General features: G+C 46.4%; 1 protein-coding gene across 1 annotated transcript in view; it reads right to left on the reverse strand.

Annotated features, from left to right (window-relative positions):
• The window catches only part of LOC137790192 (calsyntenin-2-like), a 217,653-nt gene that overhangs the window by 47,827 nt on the left and 151,797 nt on the right, over positions 1 to 18,029 (reverse strand). Inside the window, exons 5-6 of the mRNA XM_068584176.1 lie at positions 17,504 to 17,653; positions 1,890 to 2,075 (exon numbers count right to left, since the gene is read on the reverse strand). Of these exons, the coding sequence (XP_068440277.1) occupies positions 1,890 to 2,075; positions 17,504 to 17,653 (336 nt within the window). The remainder of the gene's footprint in view (positions 1 to 1,889; positions 2,076 to 17,503; positions 17,654 to 18,029) is intronic.

Raw genomic sequence — 18,029 nt, forward strand, 5'->3', positions numbered from 1 at the left:
CTGGAGCCGCAGGAGGAACGTAGAGAAACCTGTCAATAACAATCAGGGCAGACAAGCGGTGTGCTTTGGCCTAACCTTGGCCGTGATTGCGTATGAGTGAGGCAGATGGCGGGGCCTAATATGTAATCAATGGATAGAGGATGTGGGTATCGATTCGCGGCAAATTAAACTGACTTTCACGAAAAAGGAAAGACGCGCAGGTGTTTTCGGGGGCCTTCAAACTCAAGAGAACAGAGCTCACGACTGAGATGTGTCCCGTCCGGAGAAGAGAAAAAACAATTCAAGCCGATCACGTGACCTTCTTGTTACTCGGCGCCTCCCGCGGTGCATTTTGACAACACACACCAATCACTACTGGGTCGCATTGAGCCGTCCGATTCCCTCTTCCTCCTCCGTTTAAAAGCAGCTCCGTCATCCCTTTGACACGATATAACCTCAACGTGTTGAGTCCTATAACGATTTTCATATCCAGACTGGCACCTTGACAAACGTTATTTTATTTGTGTTTTGTCGCCTTCGCCGCTTGACCTTCGATGCGTCGGACGCGCCCTCCGCGCTCTGACTTTGGGACGGTGAAAAACGCATTTCAAACGCGGCCATTTGCAACAGCTTATGGACGGTAATAAATCAAAAGTGATACGGGGGAACCCATGTTGTTGTGAGGAAGATGGAAAATATTTTAAAAAACGGGCATTGTCAGAATTCATCATGGCTCTCTTGTCCGGCGAACAATCTCAACATTGCCGCTAATAACACGGCATTAGCACATTAATTGATGTTTTTTTTGTTTTTTTTCCTCGCCGGTTTCCCCTCCTCCCCGCGCTCGTGCCAGCGTCGACGCTCTGACTCCAGTAATTAGATTCCCTCAGTAAATAAATACGCATCGACGTCTCCGGCACCCAGCTGCAGCCTCCTCTTCGCCCGATGTCTTTGTACATTATCTCAAATTGATTGCGCTTTAAAAAAAAATAAAAAAAGCAATTACAATTTATTCTATTCGCTATCAGATAACGATTATGAGGTGCCTGAAAAGGACTCTTTAGTGGTAAACCATGCATGGACCAGGAGGAGGGGGGGGAGGGGACGCCGTGCATGCAAGATGAGCTGGAATGGGGTTTTGGTGGAGGCCGTTAGTCAGAGACGATGACTGCAGCCCCCCTGCTGGCGGTGCAGTGTCGGAGAGGGGGGTGGAGGAGGAGGAGGATGGAGGGAGGATGGAGGGAGGGAAGCCCGGCTGCTTTGTTGGCGCTCTGGGCGGCAGATCCGGCCGCTCATCAGTCACAGAGGAGTAACTGCGCGGGCTGCATCTGAGGGCGGCTAATGCCCTCGCTCTGTCGCATCATTAGTGACACAGCTACACGCCGCTATTCTGGGGGCCTTCATTTAGCACAGGGGTGGGTGGAGGGTGGAGGGTGGAGGGTGGGTGGTGGAGGGGAGGATATGGCAGGGACACAAGCGGAGATAAGAAAGCAACACGGAACTGGGAGCTCTCAGATGTTGGTTTAAATTTTTTTTTAAATTTTTTTTTTTTAAGAAAGGCCAAGAGAACGGCGCCTCCGGTCTCGTCTGACCCCGTTACTCAGACGGCGGCGGACTCCTTATACTTCACATTCATCGCACATGACTTTCAGTTTTGCCCGCCTCAGTCAGAAGTCATCTTTGATCAGCCATCTACAGTTCGCTCCACACATCCACCACCATCCTAACAGCCACGGGGGGTCCAAAAAAAATAAAAAAAACTCCCGCGCGATTCGCTCCGCTTACAAGGACCCCAGAAAACACACACACACACACACACACACTTCACGATCTAAGCCGCTTCATTCCGGTCACGCGTGCACCACCGAAACAAGAAAGGAAGAAGGAGAACGTCTGGGACGGGCACCGACCGCACAGCTTCTGCAGAGACTTCTCGGTGTAGGTCTCGCGGTCGCAGCCTTTCCCGATGTGGCTGGTCTGCAGCTCCACCGTGGTCCTCACCGACGACAGCGGCCCGCCGCAGGTCTCCAGGTGCATTTTGGGAAACAGCTGCTTGCTCCCCGTTCCCGGCTCGTAGTCCACCCGCTTGCTCCAGTCTGGTGGGGAAGAAGAAGAGGGAGATGGAGAGAGGTGGTGTTGGCGTTGGCGTTAGCGGAGACGTTGAACTGCACTCCATAACGGAAACACAAGCAGATGATTATCTCGTAAGTTATCTGATTTTCACGAGCACACTTGTCGCTTTTGTCAGTGCATGTTTGGTTTTTTTTCACCCCTCCGTCAAAACAAGACTTCCAATCTTTTTCACTGTCACTGATATTTTGGGCGCCACACACACACACACACACACACACAACTCAATATCCTTCTGGCAGAATGTCCCCGGCTAACGGAATAAGCGCATTGTTGTGTGAGCGTACAGTGCGGCAGTCATTAAGCTGTCACACTGTCCGTCCCGTCAGCTGCAAATTGTGTTTTTCTGTCCGGCTCGGGCTATTATTATTTTCGCGAGACGGCGACGTTTCTCCACTTTGCCTTTCATATTTATTTATTTTGAATTGGGGGGACTTTCAGTCTCTTCCCGAAACAGAACAGCAAAAAAAAAAAAAAAGAATAAATACTGTTTTCTTTGCGGTGAGCCCATCTCAGTCGTTATCAGAGTTTTGAACCGTGTAGCCGGCTCATATCCATATCCAACACAAATGTTGCCCGTCAATCAAGTTACCTTCTCCTGCGTTATTGCATTATCATTGCATGGAGCTACTTCGGAAGTTAATTGGGCGCACAACTCTCATCCTAGCCAACCGGTGGTGTTTGCAAGCGTCCGCACAAATGAGTTCCTGTCCGTCCATCCATCCGTTCACCCGTCTGACTATCCGGCGTTTTTGGCGAACAGGAGCTGGAAGGACGAGCCGTGAAGCCGAGCCGACTGGAGGAGAAGAAAGGGAGCTTTGTGGCTCACCAGGCTGTTTATATCTGCCATGTTCACTACACACACACTCGCACACACACACTGCATCTGTTTGGTAGTTAATTTACCTCCAGACTGCGCGTGCTGTGAGCTGCTGCAGCGCTGGTACTGAGGGATTGTCAGTGGCAGCGATGACAATGGGCACAAAACAATGGTGAGGATAAACGAGAACAAAAACACAGGAACGAAGCAGCAAAAGGCTGATTTAAGGGTTTCTGTGTTGTTTCTCTCACACTTTTGTTTTGCACACAATTACTGTATATATATATATTTATATATTTTACCTGCACAAAATCTAAACTACCCCGGACGCAGTGTCACGCCGCCAACATTCACAAAACCCAGACTGAGCGATTGTTATATAAATCTGTAAATCATAGCTTGTTTTATGGAGGAAAAACAAAACAAAACTGCTGTATTTGGATGTGTTGAACACAATAAGTAATATAGTGAAATATATGGTTTGTTACATGAGAAAATTAAAATAGCACCAATGGATCCAATGGTCTCACTGGGTCCATTAAGTCCTCGCCTCAATGTTCTCTGTACTAAACCCTCTGGAAGTCAACTTCTGCAGAGAAAATGTTCACATATAAAATGTTCACATGTTGAATGTTCACATGTTGAATGTTCACATGTTGTGTTCTGGTTTGTTAGAGTTGGACTTTACAGCTGCATCATTTCAAACTAATAATCATCCTTTCTCGGCGGACTTAAAAGCTTTTCATTTGTTTCTGTGTCATCTTCATTTCCTCTTAACATACAGACTGATATTTACACATCTGAACACAATCTCACATGTGTACCTTTTATTATAACACAACATTATTCAAACAGCCCTACTGGCTGCAGAGATACAGCCTTTTTAGTTTGGGTACGCAATTTTCCAGGAAAGGACCTAACACACGGCTGGTTTTCTGTTGGTGTGGCGGCTACAACCACCTTCAAATATTATGCGTTTGCTGAGTAGGTCTCCGAACCCTTTTGTTTTCCCGCCCACACCACGCCGAATAAACCAACGACGCTGCACCTTTCAGATCGAGGTCGCGGATGCTCCGGCGATAACGCACTCGGTTGACAACCCGGGAGTTAAATGACCTGCGAGGCCTTGGCTTTAACGCTGCCGAGCTGGCTCCAGTCCACATCCCGAAAGATGGAGGGCAGCGGCTGGTTAAGGATGCATGGGAAGGAGTGAAGGGGACGAGGAAGGGTAAATGAGGATTAATGGCGTCGCGGATGGAATATGCATACAGACGCCAGGGAGCGGGGTCGAGTTTGGGAGGTGGGTGATTTGAGGTTCGAGGGTTTCGAGAGCATTGGACGAACATGAGGGGGGAAAGGGAAGGCCTCCCGAGGTGGAGGCCTGTCATTGCCACTTTGAGAGCGTGAAGAATGAGCCCGTCGCATCGTCGACTGACACCTTTTCAACGCGTCGTTCCCATACGGCAATGCAGACGGACCGCCGAGTCGATCAGTGTCGATCCACGCTGTCAGTTAACCACTGACTTACTTACACATCCAGGCTACGATTGTCACAAAATAGTTAAACCTTAGCCCCCCCCCACGCTCCCCAATTTAATTATTTCGAACTAGCTTCAAAGATTAGAAATAGATTTTCAAATGATTTGACAACTATCGGATGGATTGCATTGGGATCCCACGCCGACGTTCACGCTCCCGGCATAATGAATTTGATTCACTCTGTTAACCCCGTCGGCTTTTCATTCAGCGCTACCAGCGGGTCAAATTTGAGTTTGTCCAATATGTCCAACTTCAATGTGGTGTTAATGACATAATTCATAACTCAGCTGTACTTTGTGTTCAGCACTAACTGGCGAGCTCCCATTCAAATAAAAAAAAAAAAGGACATTAGCCGCTTGACACACTTTAACCGTGAGACTGTGAGCATGCTAACATTAGCATGTAGCTCAATGCTAGCCTCACAAAGCCACGATCGTCACCGTGCAATGTTGGATGTTACTGGAATAGCGTACAAAGAAAGATGAACCTAAGCTAGCAGTCCTGATAGCGAGGAGAGTTAAAGTTATTCGAGTGAGGATGCAGATACGGGATTGCAACGTGCATTTCTTTTTTCGCCGTTTGAATCCGCGGACATACACACTGAGGTCAGGGCATTGAACGCCACACATTGTCATGGCACCCCGGTGCCTATTACACGCCAAAGGTTTCCTGTACAACACAAGATAATGGGGCCCAGGAGTGACCCCCCTACTGCGAGAGGTGCCGATGATGAATGTACACAGAAGGTGCAAACCCGCCGCTCAGAAAAGGCAAATGAGTTACGCGGCGCGTGGGTTAAAACAAATCACAGCACCGAGTACAGTAGCAGATGTTCTTTCACACCAAAAGGCACATTTCTTTTTGAGACACGACTCCCCCTTCATGGTGAGACACGATGAAGGAGGAGGAGGAGGAGTTGGACGTATGAGGCGTTAGGGTTAGTAAAGGACATGAACAGAGATATACGTCCACCGCTGAAGTAAAAACAGTTCTCTCTTCAATTTTCCTGGACGCCTCCGTTTGGGTTTCGATGGCTCCAATATATTACAAATAGCCTCATATCGCTGATTAAAATGTGGAAACACAGAAGTGAAAAACGGTCCTCTGACAGAAAACTACTGGACTGAAAGTGTGTTCAGGCACGAAAAGAGGAAACACGTCGGTGTTTTGAATCTGTGCTTTTTCTCTTTGACGATGGCATATTTCTTAGTTTTTTGGGGGATTAATGGAAGACAATAAATACTCTTTCTTACTCCCTGACACATGTTTTGAGCATTGATTAGCTCGTCTCACAGGTGGTTAATGCATCACTGTTAAGAGCTGGTTTTCATTGATGAAATAAACTAATACTTCGGCTTGGTCAGGGCTCTGTTGAGCCCTTTTATATATCAGGTCACACGGTACAAATCAAATAAAAAAAACTGTTGGATATCAAATTAAACATAAAAATCACGGCTACAATAATATGTAATCCCACTGTACTGCCTCTAAACAGAACTCAAACAATAAATAGGATTAGGATGAGGGCTTAAAGGGCTAAGTAGAGCGTAGCCCTTTAGCACTTAGCGCTTTAGCTCGAGCGCTTGTTATTGTATGACGTCTTTTCAAAATAAACTCAGTCAGGATTTGGGCTTAAATGGCTACGTAGAGCGTGATAACAAGCTAATACATAGCTTGTGCTACGTAGAGCGTAGCTCTTTAGCGCTTAGCCCTTTAGCTCTAGCGCTTGTTAATCGCGTGGTCTTTTCAAAATAAACTTCACAGGAAGTTAGCTTGAGGTCACAGAGGGATAATAGAGAGGTCGATGTGCTCCATGGAAGTACAGTCATAAGTGTGCAGCTGCTCTACAATCATAACTAAAATGTCTCAAATCTCGAACAAAGAAAGGCTCTTAAAATAAGAGAAAGTCTCTGTTGAGTCATAAATGATGACCTTTACCCACACGCGTGTGCTCTGTGGCGTGTGGGCGCAGTGAGAGGAGAGAAAGTTAAGTGAGCTTGAGGCCGATCAGAGCCACGTCTACAAAACTAAATTGCACTTAGCGTTCAAAACCACTCTGATACACTTTGTACAAGTTGAAAGAACAAAAGCGCAAATTCAAAAATAAAAAGTGGGATAACCTCGATATCCGTCTCGCCTTCCGTCCTGCTGCTCGCTGACGTCGTCACATCGAGCTCGTCCCCAGAACGTTGGCAATGTCTTCAACTTTTGTGAACGGCGACGAGCGTGTCCACTTCCTGCAGCGACTGCTCCAGTGTGTGCAGGTGAAAAGTACGACTTCCTTTATGTTTTATGCGTACGAGCGAGTACAACACCAAGACTCTGGATTTATTATCTGACGCACGATGTGAAAAAAAAGATGAAGTAGATTATCTTTTGTTTTGCATGTTGAACACGCCACCGGATCATTGCTCAAGAAACATTCAGAGACGTTAAGAAGTCAGAGAGTTTGCAGTTAGACGAACACACACACACACACACACACACACACACACACACACAGGTGAGGCAGGTTTGCAACCTCGTCCATAAAATGAGCAGAAAGTGAAGCGGAGACGGATGGAGGTGCTTAAGAAAATGATGCATCATCACACTTTCACGCTGTTTCCCTTCTCTAGAGTGTGTGTGTGTGTGTGTGTGTGTGTGTGTGTGTGTGTGTGTGTGTGTGTGTGTGTGTGTGTGTGAGTGTGAGTGTGTGTGTGTGTGTGGAGGTGTGTTATCAGTAACTTCTTGCATGCTTTTAAATGTGTGTAGACGTGGAGGTGAAGGATGATAGTTATGTGAACACCGTGCGTTTTTGTGTGTGTGTGTGTGTGTGTGTGTGTGTGTGTGTGTGTGTGTGTGTGTGTGTGTGTGTGTGTGTGTGTGTGTGTGTAAAAAACGCTGACACCATGTTGGAGCAGTCAGAGGGGGGTCGTCATTACTCGTCCCAGCCATCAGCCCAAGAGCCAATTTCCATTTAAGAGAGCACTCTGCTCCTCTTCCCCTTGCAGTCGCTCTCTTCCTCTCCAACTCGTCCTCCTCCGTCTCTCTCCGTCACTAAGTGCCATCGTTCTGATTTCTCCCTCTTCTTCTTTTTCGTGTTTTTCACTTCTCGTGCTTTCATGCGTGCTCTTTGTGCGAAAACACGTACGAGAGACTTTACTCGCTCGGAGGCTTGTAGCAGAAAGAGAAGAAGGGAAATACGTTGTGTAAGAAGAAGAAGAAGGAGGAGGAGGAAGAGGAGGAGGAGGAGGAAGAGGAGGAGGAAAAGAAGAAGAAGAAGGAGGAGGAGGAAAAGAAGAAGACGGAGAAGGAGGAGGAGGAGGAAAAGAAGAAGAAGAAGAAGAAGAAGAAGAAGAAGAAGAAGAAGAGGGAGAAGAAGGAGGAGGAGGAAAAGAAGAAGAAGGAGAAGAAGAAGGAGGACGAGGAAAAGAAGAAGGAGAAGAAGAAGGAGGGGGAGTAGAGGGAGAAGGAGCAGGAGAAGGAGGAGGAGGAAAAGAAGAAGAAGAAGGATGAGGAGAAGAAGAAGAAGATGAAGGAGGAGGAGAAGAAGAAAGAAAAAAAGAAAGAGGGGACAAAGGAGGAAAAGAAGAAGAAGGAGAAGAAGGAGGAAAAGAAAAAGAAGAAGGATGAGGAGGAGAAGAAGAAGATGAAGGAGGAGGAAAAGAAGGAGGAAAAAAAGAAGAAGAAGAAGGAAAAAAAGGCCTAAACGCTTCAAACCATCTGAAGCCGCCTCGCTGTCCTCCATTTGGGGCTTTTCAAAATGGACGACGTCTTTTTTTCTTCTTCTCACGGACAAAGACTAAAGCGTTTTTGACGTCCGTGTGCGTTCACAAAATAAAATAATAATAACGGCGTCAACGCCGTCAGAGCTCACACATCGCACGTTTGATGCCGACTGGATTTCCGCACAAAGAAAGCGTCTCGACTCGACTCGAGGGCTGCAAATTAAAATTGCGAGCGCTGGTGAGACAGCTCCGTGAACATGTTGTAAAATTCAATAAAGCATTTATTATTAAGAGACCTCTCTCTCTCATTTAATTGACAGAGGCGTTCAAAAGAAGAACCGCAGCTTGATTGACGCCCTGTGGCACACACATCACGTGTCATTTCCTGGTGTGTTGATTTCTTTCTGCTTACTGGACGATATAAAAACATGCTTCATCAGCGTCATCCGCCCAACTAGCGCTTCATATCCATTGATGTCAGGGTTTCTTATTGTGCATGCATGCATGTATATATGCATGCCGATACGGTGACTGTTATCTAAAGTGTGTCTGTTTCAAACAAGTTGGAAAACTTCATAAATTAAAGAAACCTCCATCTGCCGTCGCGGTCGTGTTGTGTGCAGCCCCGAGGTGACAGGAGCTGCACACTTCCTCACAAAGGTCTGATATAAAAGTCTCTAATGGGATCATCTCTAATGAAATGGCCCTTTTGTGTCGGATTTTTTTGCGGAAATCCGCCTTAAAAGACCCCCAATTTCACGTCTAGTGTCACTCTAACTCCTCCCCCAACCCTCTAATTTGAGGATGGGGTGACAATGTGATCCTGTGTGTTTCACAGTGGAGACATGGGGGGAAAAAGTGCTTTCTCTCTCTCCACTACACCTTCTCTCCACCTCCAACCTTTTTTTCAGCACGTTGCTCTTTAGTTCCTACATCCAAAAAGCTCACAGCCGTGAGGGCAAGAGATGGACATCACAACCGCCCCGACGCTTAAAAGTCTCTTCCTTCTGCGTAACCCTTTACTCCAGATGCATCGCTCATCATCACTCGCTGCATCGCTAGCTGCATCACTCGCTGCATCACTAGCTGCATCACTAGCTGCATCGCTAGCTGTATCACTCGCTGTATCACTAGCTGCATCACTAGCTGCATCACTAGCTGCATCACTAGCTGCATCACTAGCTGTATCACTCGCTGCAACATTAGCTGCATCATTAGCTGCATCACTAGCTGTATCACTAGCTGCATCACTCGCTGCATCGCTAGCTGTATCACTCGCTGTATCACTCGCTGCAACATTAGCTGTATCATTAGCTGCATCACTCGCTGCATCGCTAGCTGCATCACTAGCTGTATCGCTAGCTGTATCACTCGCTGCATCACTAGCTGCATCATTAGCTGCATCACTCGCTGCATCGCTAGCTGCATCACTCGCTGCATCGCTAGCTGTATCACTCGCTGCAACATTAGCTGTATCATTAGCTATATCACTCGCTGCATCGCTAGCTGCATCACTCGCTGCATCACTGGCTGCATCACTCGCTGCATCGCTAGCTGCATCACTCGCTGTGGCCTTGTCGCTGCAGCGGCACTTGAGAGAAAAAGGCAATCTGCCTGCGTGTTATGCATACATGTGTATGTGTGTGTTACCGAGGTGCATCTACAATTTGTCAATAGGTGTGTGTGGGTTGGTTAAGGTATTTATCTTTCCCTTCCCTCTTCTTAAGCCTACAAGCAACACACATACACACACACACACACACACACACACAAGCAGACACACATGCACCTTTTCCACTAGCTATCTTTTTAACCCCGCCACCATTCATCCATCCATGCCTTAAGCTAGAGAGGATTGTAGGGAAGGTTCATGCGTGTGTGTGCAGGTTCATGTGTGTGTGTCTGTGTGTGTGTTTGTGTCATGCAATAATAGTGTAAAGTAGAGTAAGAGGAGAATCTAGAGAGCGTGATTCACACTGGAGACCCGTAGACTCCTGCTTCCTGCTTCCAGAGGATCGGGGAAGAAAGGCGAGAGTGGAGCATGAAAGACGCCGACAGACGGGAGGGTTACCTGATAAACCAGGTGGCGAGATGAGAGGAGGAGGGAGGCAAAGGGGGAAGCAGAGGAATTATGAAGCCAACGGATGGAAGAAGAAAGAGAACAGAACACTAGAAAGGGTGCTTTGAGCAGAGCGACCACGGCCGCATTGTGCAAATTGAATGAGTACAACCCGCAGTGTGCTGACCTCCTGTCTGCAGCAGTTCTATGAACGCACCTCATTCAAACTCTCAAACGAGCATCAATGAATGCTTGAAAGTGTCCGTACAAGACATGACATGCAGTCTTATATATAAAGCTAACTCTCCGAGCTGTCGGCCCTCCTGAAGGGCTTCAGCAGAAACTGCTGCATGAGTACTGCATGAGTACTGCATGTGTGCTGCATGAGTGCTGCATGTGTGCTGCATAAGTCCTGCATGAGTACTGCATGAGTACTGCATGTGCTGCATGAGTACTGCATGTGTACTGTGTCGGAGTTGCACTCTTGTGTGTCATCGTGGCAATGAAAGCTGTTTTGAGAATGTGTGTGTGTGTGTGTGTGTGTGTGTGTGTGTGTGTGTGTGTGTGAGAGAGAGGTCCTCGTGGACAGACACGAAGGTGCACAGTCACTCTCTCACGGACGCAGGCCAGCACCCGTTCTCCCGCGATCTTCCGGCTATTCAAAATGGCCGTCGCTCGGCCCGCGAAAAAGAGGAAACGGAGAGAAAGTAACACGGGGAAAACAAGCCGGAGCGGAGATGAAAAGTGCAGCAGCAGCAGCCAGACAGCCAACGTGGGAGATTAGAGAGGAAGCAAGAAAAGGAGTGGGAGGTTAGAGGAAATGGGAAAGGGAAGTGCCGAGCAATTTATTTCCCCTCCTTCCTCTCTTTAATTCATTCTCTTCCTACTCTTATCTGAGATCTGGAGCTTTGGTTGCCACACACACACACACACACACACACACACACACACACACACACACACACACACGAAAGTCGAGTAGAAAAATGCAGCCCCACGCTTCCGAGAGAGAGAGAAGGAACGCCGGAGAACCTGTTTTGATTTCAGATATTCCACCTGAGGTTTTAACTCGCCACCAACATTTCTGCTTACACACCGTCTCTCGCTCTCTTTCAGTGGATTCACGTCTTCCTCCTTCTCTTCGGCTCAATTATTCAATGAGAATTTGTTATTTTTGTTGTGGAAAAAAAAACAATAAAATTAAACTCTTTGTTCATTTTCAATTTCACTGAAGTCCCTCGATCCAAGCATCAAAGATTGTTTATGAGGCAAAGAGAGGCGTCACTCTGTCACGCCTCTGAACGACTGTGAGTGACATCCAGCGCGTCATGTGACGCCAATTTCACATTATCTCTCTCATATCAATAATTTAATCTAACCCACTTTAAAGTATGAACCATGCACCATCATTACTGTGTTAGATCATGTTCAAATATTAAAGGCATGACTTTTAATATACAGAAAATACTTTTAAAAGGGGAAACTTTTGAAAAAAATGCTGGTTTTGTGGCGGAGCATCATGGAAAACAAGGTGCTCTTAGTGCATTTGGACATTCATACACCGGCCGCCATTGTAAGCTTTGTTATTACTCTTTTTGTTATCCACAAAGAAGCTTTCAGATGAGAGTTACGTCTCGGTGAGGTCCGGTTTTAAGTTTCTCCGTCCTCTAAAAGTCCTCTCAGCCGAGCCCCCCCCCCCCCTCCCTCCTTGATGTGAGTGTTAACGAGCCCGAGTGCCTCCACCTGTGCCGATTGCTCATTCTTCACACCTGTGACAAGCTGCTCTCAGCGCGGCACGTTTGGATTAAGCCGAACGAGACCGATGGCTCGTTCCCAGAGTAAATCACAGCGTCCGTCTCTCTCCGCCGCGTCTCGCCGACTTAATCCCTTAAAGTTGTGACACGCGACGAGTCTTTAATGTCAGGGCCGAGGCGCGCCGCTGTGAATTCAGCGTTTTAAGGGGGAAAAACCCGACTCGCTGTTTCTTATTTAAGGATGTCACTTTGCAGATTTAGTGATTGTTGGACTGTTTTTTCTTCTGTGTGTTTTTTTGCTTTTAAGGTTTTACCTGGAAAACAACCTGGAGCATGTGACTACAAAAGCAAAGCCCCTCCGTCCGTCTCTCTCTGTGCTTCGTCACGTCGTAAACAAAGGAAACGCGTTCACTATTAATAGCGTGTTTGTTTAAATCGGCGCTCTCGTGTCGCAATCGTGTCGCCTGGAGCTAAAACACGGCGGCTAGTATGTGCTAACGGACGCTACGCTACAACACAACTCTTCTTCGCCTCCCTGGAGTCAACGAGCCGGCAGGAACTCCTCCGCTCCGCCACAGCCGCTACATTTCTGCCCAATTTAGTACACTGATAATGTCGCCGCTGGCAAAAACACAGCGTTAAAACCCCTCAAGCTAACGCAGGCCTGCTGCATGCTACTCACCCAGCAGGTCCCAGCAGGCCTCACCGGGACAAACCGGCCACATATTGGGGAATGTTACCTCTGACTTTCTCACATGAACGCACTGAACAGTTTTAACACTTTCAGGAGTAAAACTATTAAATATTAATGATGTAACTATTAGTAACGCGCAGTTAAAGTCGCGCGTTCAGAAGTCATCATCGGCCTAATGTAGCCGAGCAACATTCACTTAATGTCTGTTTGTGAAGGCGGAGCTTCACTTCTAATGTGATGCTGTTATTTATATATATATATATATATATATATATATATATATATATACATATATATATATATATGTTATATATAATATATAACATTTATATATATATTTTTTTTATTAATTTTTTTTTAAAAACATTCCCACATTCCCACATTCCCACAAATTAAAAAATTATATATATATATATGTTATATATATGTATATATATATATTATATATATCATATGTAAAACATATATATATATATATATATATATATATATATATATATAATATATTTGTTATATATATATATATATATATATTTATTTTTTTATTTTTTTAAACGTTCCCACCGTCCACATTAATAAATTAAAAAATATATATATGTTATATATATATATATATATAATATATATATATACATATATATATATGATATATATATATTTTTTTAATTAATTAATTAATTTTTTTAAACGTTCCCACATTCCGAGTTTTTATATATATATATATACTGTTGCTGCACACATGTCACTCCACTCGAGTTTATGAACGTGGACATATTTATGTTTGTAATTCAATTGCCCCTCTTTCTCTGAAGTATTGTGTTTGGCGCGTGCATATCTTTAATAATCTTCAGCGCTGCATGAAACAAATATATTCCCGTTTCGTTGCCTCTCCTCAGCGATGCTCCTGGATCGCCAGACACTGATGTTTTTCATAGTTTAATAATCCTCTCTTATCATACATCCATTGAAGCGTCGCGGCGGCGTGGATTAGATCGTTCCTGACGTCGAAGGTGCACATCCGACGCCACGTCGTCCCCGGAGAAGAGCAACAATGACGACGTCTCGCTACGGAGAAAGAGACGAGAACATGGAGAACGTGGCCTGCTGTCGTCGTTGACACGATCCACGGGGTCGCTTTTAATTTGGGGCTGTTTCGAGGTAAAACAGCATGTGAGGGCACGTCACACACACCTACACACACACACACACACACACACACACACACATGCGAGGCTCAGAGCCGTACTCGACACACAATGGAGGAATCTGAATATGCAGATTAGTTTTTTCCCCATCAGCGTGGCAATCTGTCACTCAAGACTTGCGTTTGTTAGCATAGAGCGGTGTGTGTGTGTGTGTGTGTGTGTGTGTGTGTGTGTGTGTGTGTGTGTGTGTGTGTGTATGGAGAGTGAAAGAAAGAACCATACTCTGGAGGGGGTGGCCAACTTCTTTTGAGTTGCACACAGAAGGACTTTACATGCTGAGGGAGAATTGCAAGTGTGTGTGTGTGTGTGTGTGTGTGTGTGTGTGTGTGTGTGTGTGTGTGTGTGTGTGTGTGCGTGTGTGTGTGTCTACACCACCTGTTTTAGGGGACATACGTGACAGAAATGGACAATAATAAATATGGAACAATGAGTTCATTTAAATTCTGACTTTCTAAATGTTCTCTATAGTAAAACACACACAGACACACACACACACAGACACACACAAGCTGAGTGATGACATGTGACTAGAGAAACACACACAGCTGAGCCCGGCTGTCCAGAGCCGGAGACCGCGGCGAACTTCATCTGACGGATTACTGTTTTTTTCGGTGTGTTTTAACACGAGAAAGCACATTTTGTGTGTGTGTGTGTGTGTGTGTGTGTGTGTGTGTGTGTGTGTGTGTGTGTGTGTGTGCGCGCGTGCACTCGTCAGTGTGTGTCTGACATTCCCGCGGTAGCCTGCCTTTAATACAACATCCAGTAGCCCTGTTAAATATCCCCTGATCTGTGGCCGTGGCATTTACCTCCTCATCTTCCTCACCCTTCATCCCCTGCTGCCAAACAACGCTCATAGGGACGACTGCCCTTTCATCAAGGGAGCGCATATCTGTGACTGTGTGTGTGTGTGTGTGTGTGTACGTGTGTGTGTGTGTGTGTGTCTTCTCGGCATAATCGTGTGCTAGGAAACCTAATTTGAAGAAAAAAAAAGAAATGCATCCACAAAAAAACATATCGCAAGCAGGCTTCAAAGACAGGATTATCGCTGAGAGCCTAGAGAGAGTTCATGTTGCGTGTGTGTGTGTGTCTGTGTGTGTGTGTGTGTGTGTGTGTGTGGTGTGCAGACACAGAGGTGCCACACACTTGAAGATGAAGATCTACGCGTCTCAAAAGTTTCAAGTGTTTTTTGATGTTAGCAAATGTTGGATTTAAGTGTACAGACGTGTGTGTGTGTGTGCGAGCGTCTTTCGTGTCGCCGACTCTCCTGTGTGTGTGTGTGTGTGTGTGTGTGTGTGTGTCTGTGATTCCACTTGCCGCCGTCCTCGTTGTTTGTAACTTTGCCCCTTTGGCATTACGCTCAAGATAAAAACCGCTGCAGCACAGCGAGCTGCCAAGTGCTGCCGCCGTGACTTTGTACTCATTTTTTGAAATTGAGAACAAAGAATCAAACTTCTCCTCTTTTTTTTTATCACTCCCATCCCTCCCTCTTTCTTTGTTTCCTTTCCGTCGGTTGATTTGATGACCTTAATTCCCTCTGAATCTTAAAAATCAGTCTAAAAAAAAAAGTGCCCTCCTTGAGAAATTATTTAGGCGCGAGCGTGCTAATGCTAGGAGTGTCAAGACGCTTCCTTGAATCATTTATCGTCTCGATGCAAAATTAAATTGATTTGGCTTCCCCAAATCTTGAGGGGAGTGCACACACACACACACACACACACACAGACACACACACGTTGTGAACCAAGGTCACACCGGCGGCTGCCGGACACACACTTGATTTCTTCAAGAGTGTATTCACAGTCGCGGAAAAAGTAGAAAAATCAGCTTTGTCATGTAAAGGTTGTGTGATGGTAGATAAAATGAAAGTGTACCTTCTATGTTTGTGCGTCTACAGGTGCGGTGTGTTGCCGCAGTGTGAGGATTTGCATTCGAGCCAAACAACTTAGTTCCTGCCAGGCTTTTTTTTCCTCGTTCACCCGGCTTGTTCATCACCTGCCTGTCGCCCACAGCGCTAACACAGCGCTAACATCGCGACAAAATGGCCGCGTGCCAACAAAAGAAACTCCGGGCGACGTGAATCACCTCAACGACGACGGAGCGACACAGATTGCGGCGGCGGCGGCGGCGGCAGACGGCATGTGGAGCGAGCGTTCCCGGTCTTTTCATCACGCTGACAAGTGCAAAAATATTGCGTCTGCGAGTTGCACGGAGCGCCGCCGTTTTGTTGCCTGTTGCTCGCCGCCGCGACACTTGTCCCCGCGTTGCTCTGGTTCCTTGTTAGAGGGGGAGGGGCGCCGCTTTGTGAGGCGCTAACAGCCGCGCTGGCTGTGACACGCGGCTCTTAGCAAAGTGCTGTTGATCACAGCGGCTAAACATGACAGGCCAATTCCTCACGGAGGAGAGAGAGAGAGAGAGAGATAGAGAGAGAGAGAGAGAGAGAGAGAGAGACGGAGGAGAAACTAGCATGAGAGGCACAAATGGAGAAAGATGAGCTACACAAACCAGAAATAAGTACCGCGCGTTCAGAGGAAAGCGCACACACTGAAGTAATGACGTGCAAATAATCACATCTGTGTTTTTTTTGTGAGCAGAAAGCAGACACACATACACACACACAGACACACACACACTGACACACAGCTCGCCGTACGATGCAGCCGCTGTACAAACTTTAAGGAGAGCAAACAATTGCGTCTGCGTTTTCTGGATGTTTGAACACAGCTCGGTCGGAACCAACTGAACTCACTGCACAGACACACAAACACACGCACACACACACACACACATTCACATACTCATACGTACACACAGACACAGACGTGCACACACAAACGAATACTCACATAACCAGACACCCAGACACACACGGGTACACACATGCATCATCATACTGACACACACATACAAACGCACACACACAGACATGCCCATACAGACATACACACACACGCACAGACACGCACGCACACAAACACGCTCACACATACACGCTCACACATACACGCACATACACGCTGACACAGACATAAACACACACGCTACAATAGACACACACACCCACACAGACATGCTCATACAGACTCACACACTCAGACACACACTGACTGACATGCTCATACAGACTCACACACACACATGCTCATACAGACTCACACACACACAAACACACACACACTGACATGCTCACAAAGACTCACACACACACACTCACACACTGACATGCTCATACAGACACACGTACACACACACATGCTCACACAGACTCACACACACACACTGACATGCTCACACAGACTCACACACACACAAACACACACACACTGACATGCTCACAAAGACTCACACACACACACACTCACACACTGACATGCTCATACAGACTCACACACACACACACACACACACACACACACACACAGACATGCTAATACAGACCTAAATGCACACACAGACACGCTTATACAGACTCACACACCCACACACTCACACACACACACACACACACACACACACACACACACACACACACACACATGCACACAGACACGCTTATACAGACTCACACACACACACACACACACACACACACACACACACACACACACACACACACCTTGCCAGCCGGGCTTGCAGACGGGCTTGACGTCGATGTGCACGGTCACGCTGTGCAGCGCCCTCTTCTGGCCGCAGTCCCAGGCCGTCACCTGCACCTCGTACTGCTGCTGCCGGTCGAAGCTCAGCTTCTCCGTGTTCCGGATGTTTCCTTTGGGTCGGAGGGAGAAAAAAAGGTTCAAGGTTCCAAAAAAAAGTTGCTTTTTGCTTCATTATCACGTGATTGAGAGTACTTAAGTGTGTGTGTGTGTGTGTGTGTGTGTGTGTGTGAGATTGATATATTTTAAAAAGCTTCTAAGGCCTCAAAAGCGCAAATATTCCCGAAAATTACGCCAATTAACACAATTGTCTGGTGATCGTGTGGTGCGGGTGGAAGCTGTGAAGCAGTTGTCTAGTTGTGTGTGTGTGTGTGTGTGTGTGTCTAAACGAAGCACATCGTATACATGGTAAACCATCAAAATATATTTACCTGTATTGAAGTAAAATGATACGCGCTATCATGCAGTAAAACCTGTAACCTGCGTGTA

This window comes from Clinocottus analis, unplaced genomic scaffold, assembly GCF_023055335.1.
Source record: "Clinocottus analis isolate CAN_PGR_092001 unplaced genomic scaffold, fCliAna1.0.p SCAF_2, whole genome shotgun sequence".
In the NCBI taxonomy this organism is placed as follows: domain Eukaryota; kingdom Metazoa; phylum Chordata; class Actinopteri; order Perciformes; family Cottidae; genus Clinocottus; species Clinocottus analis.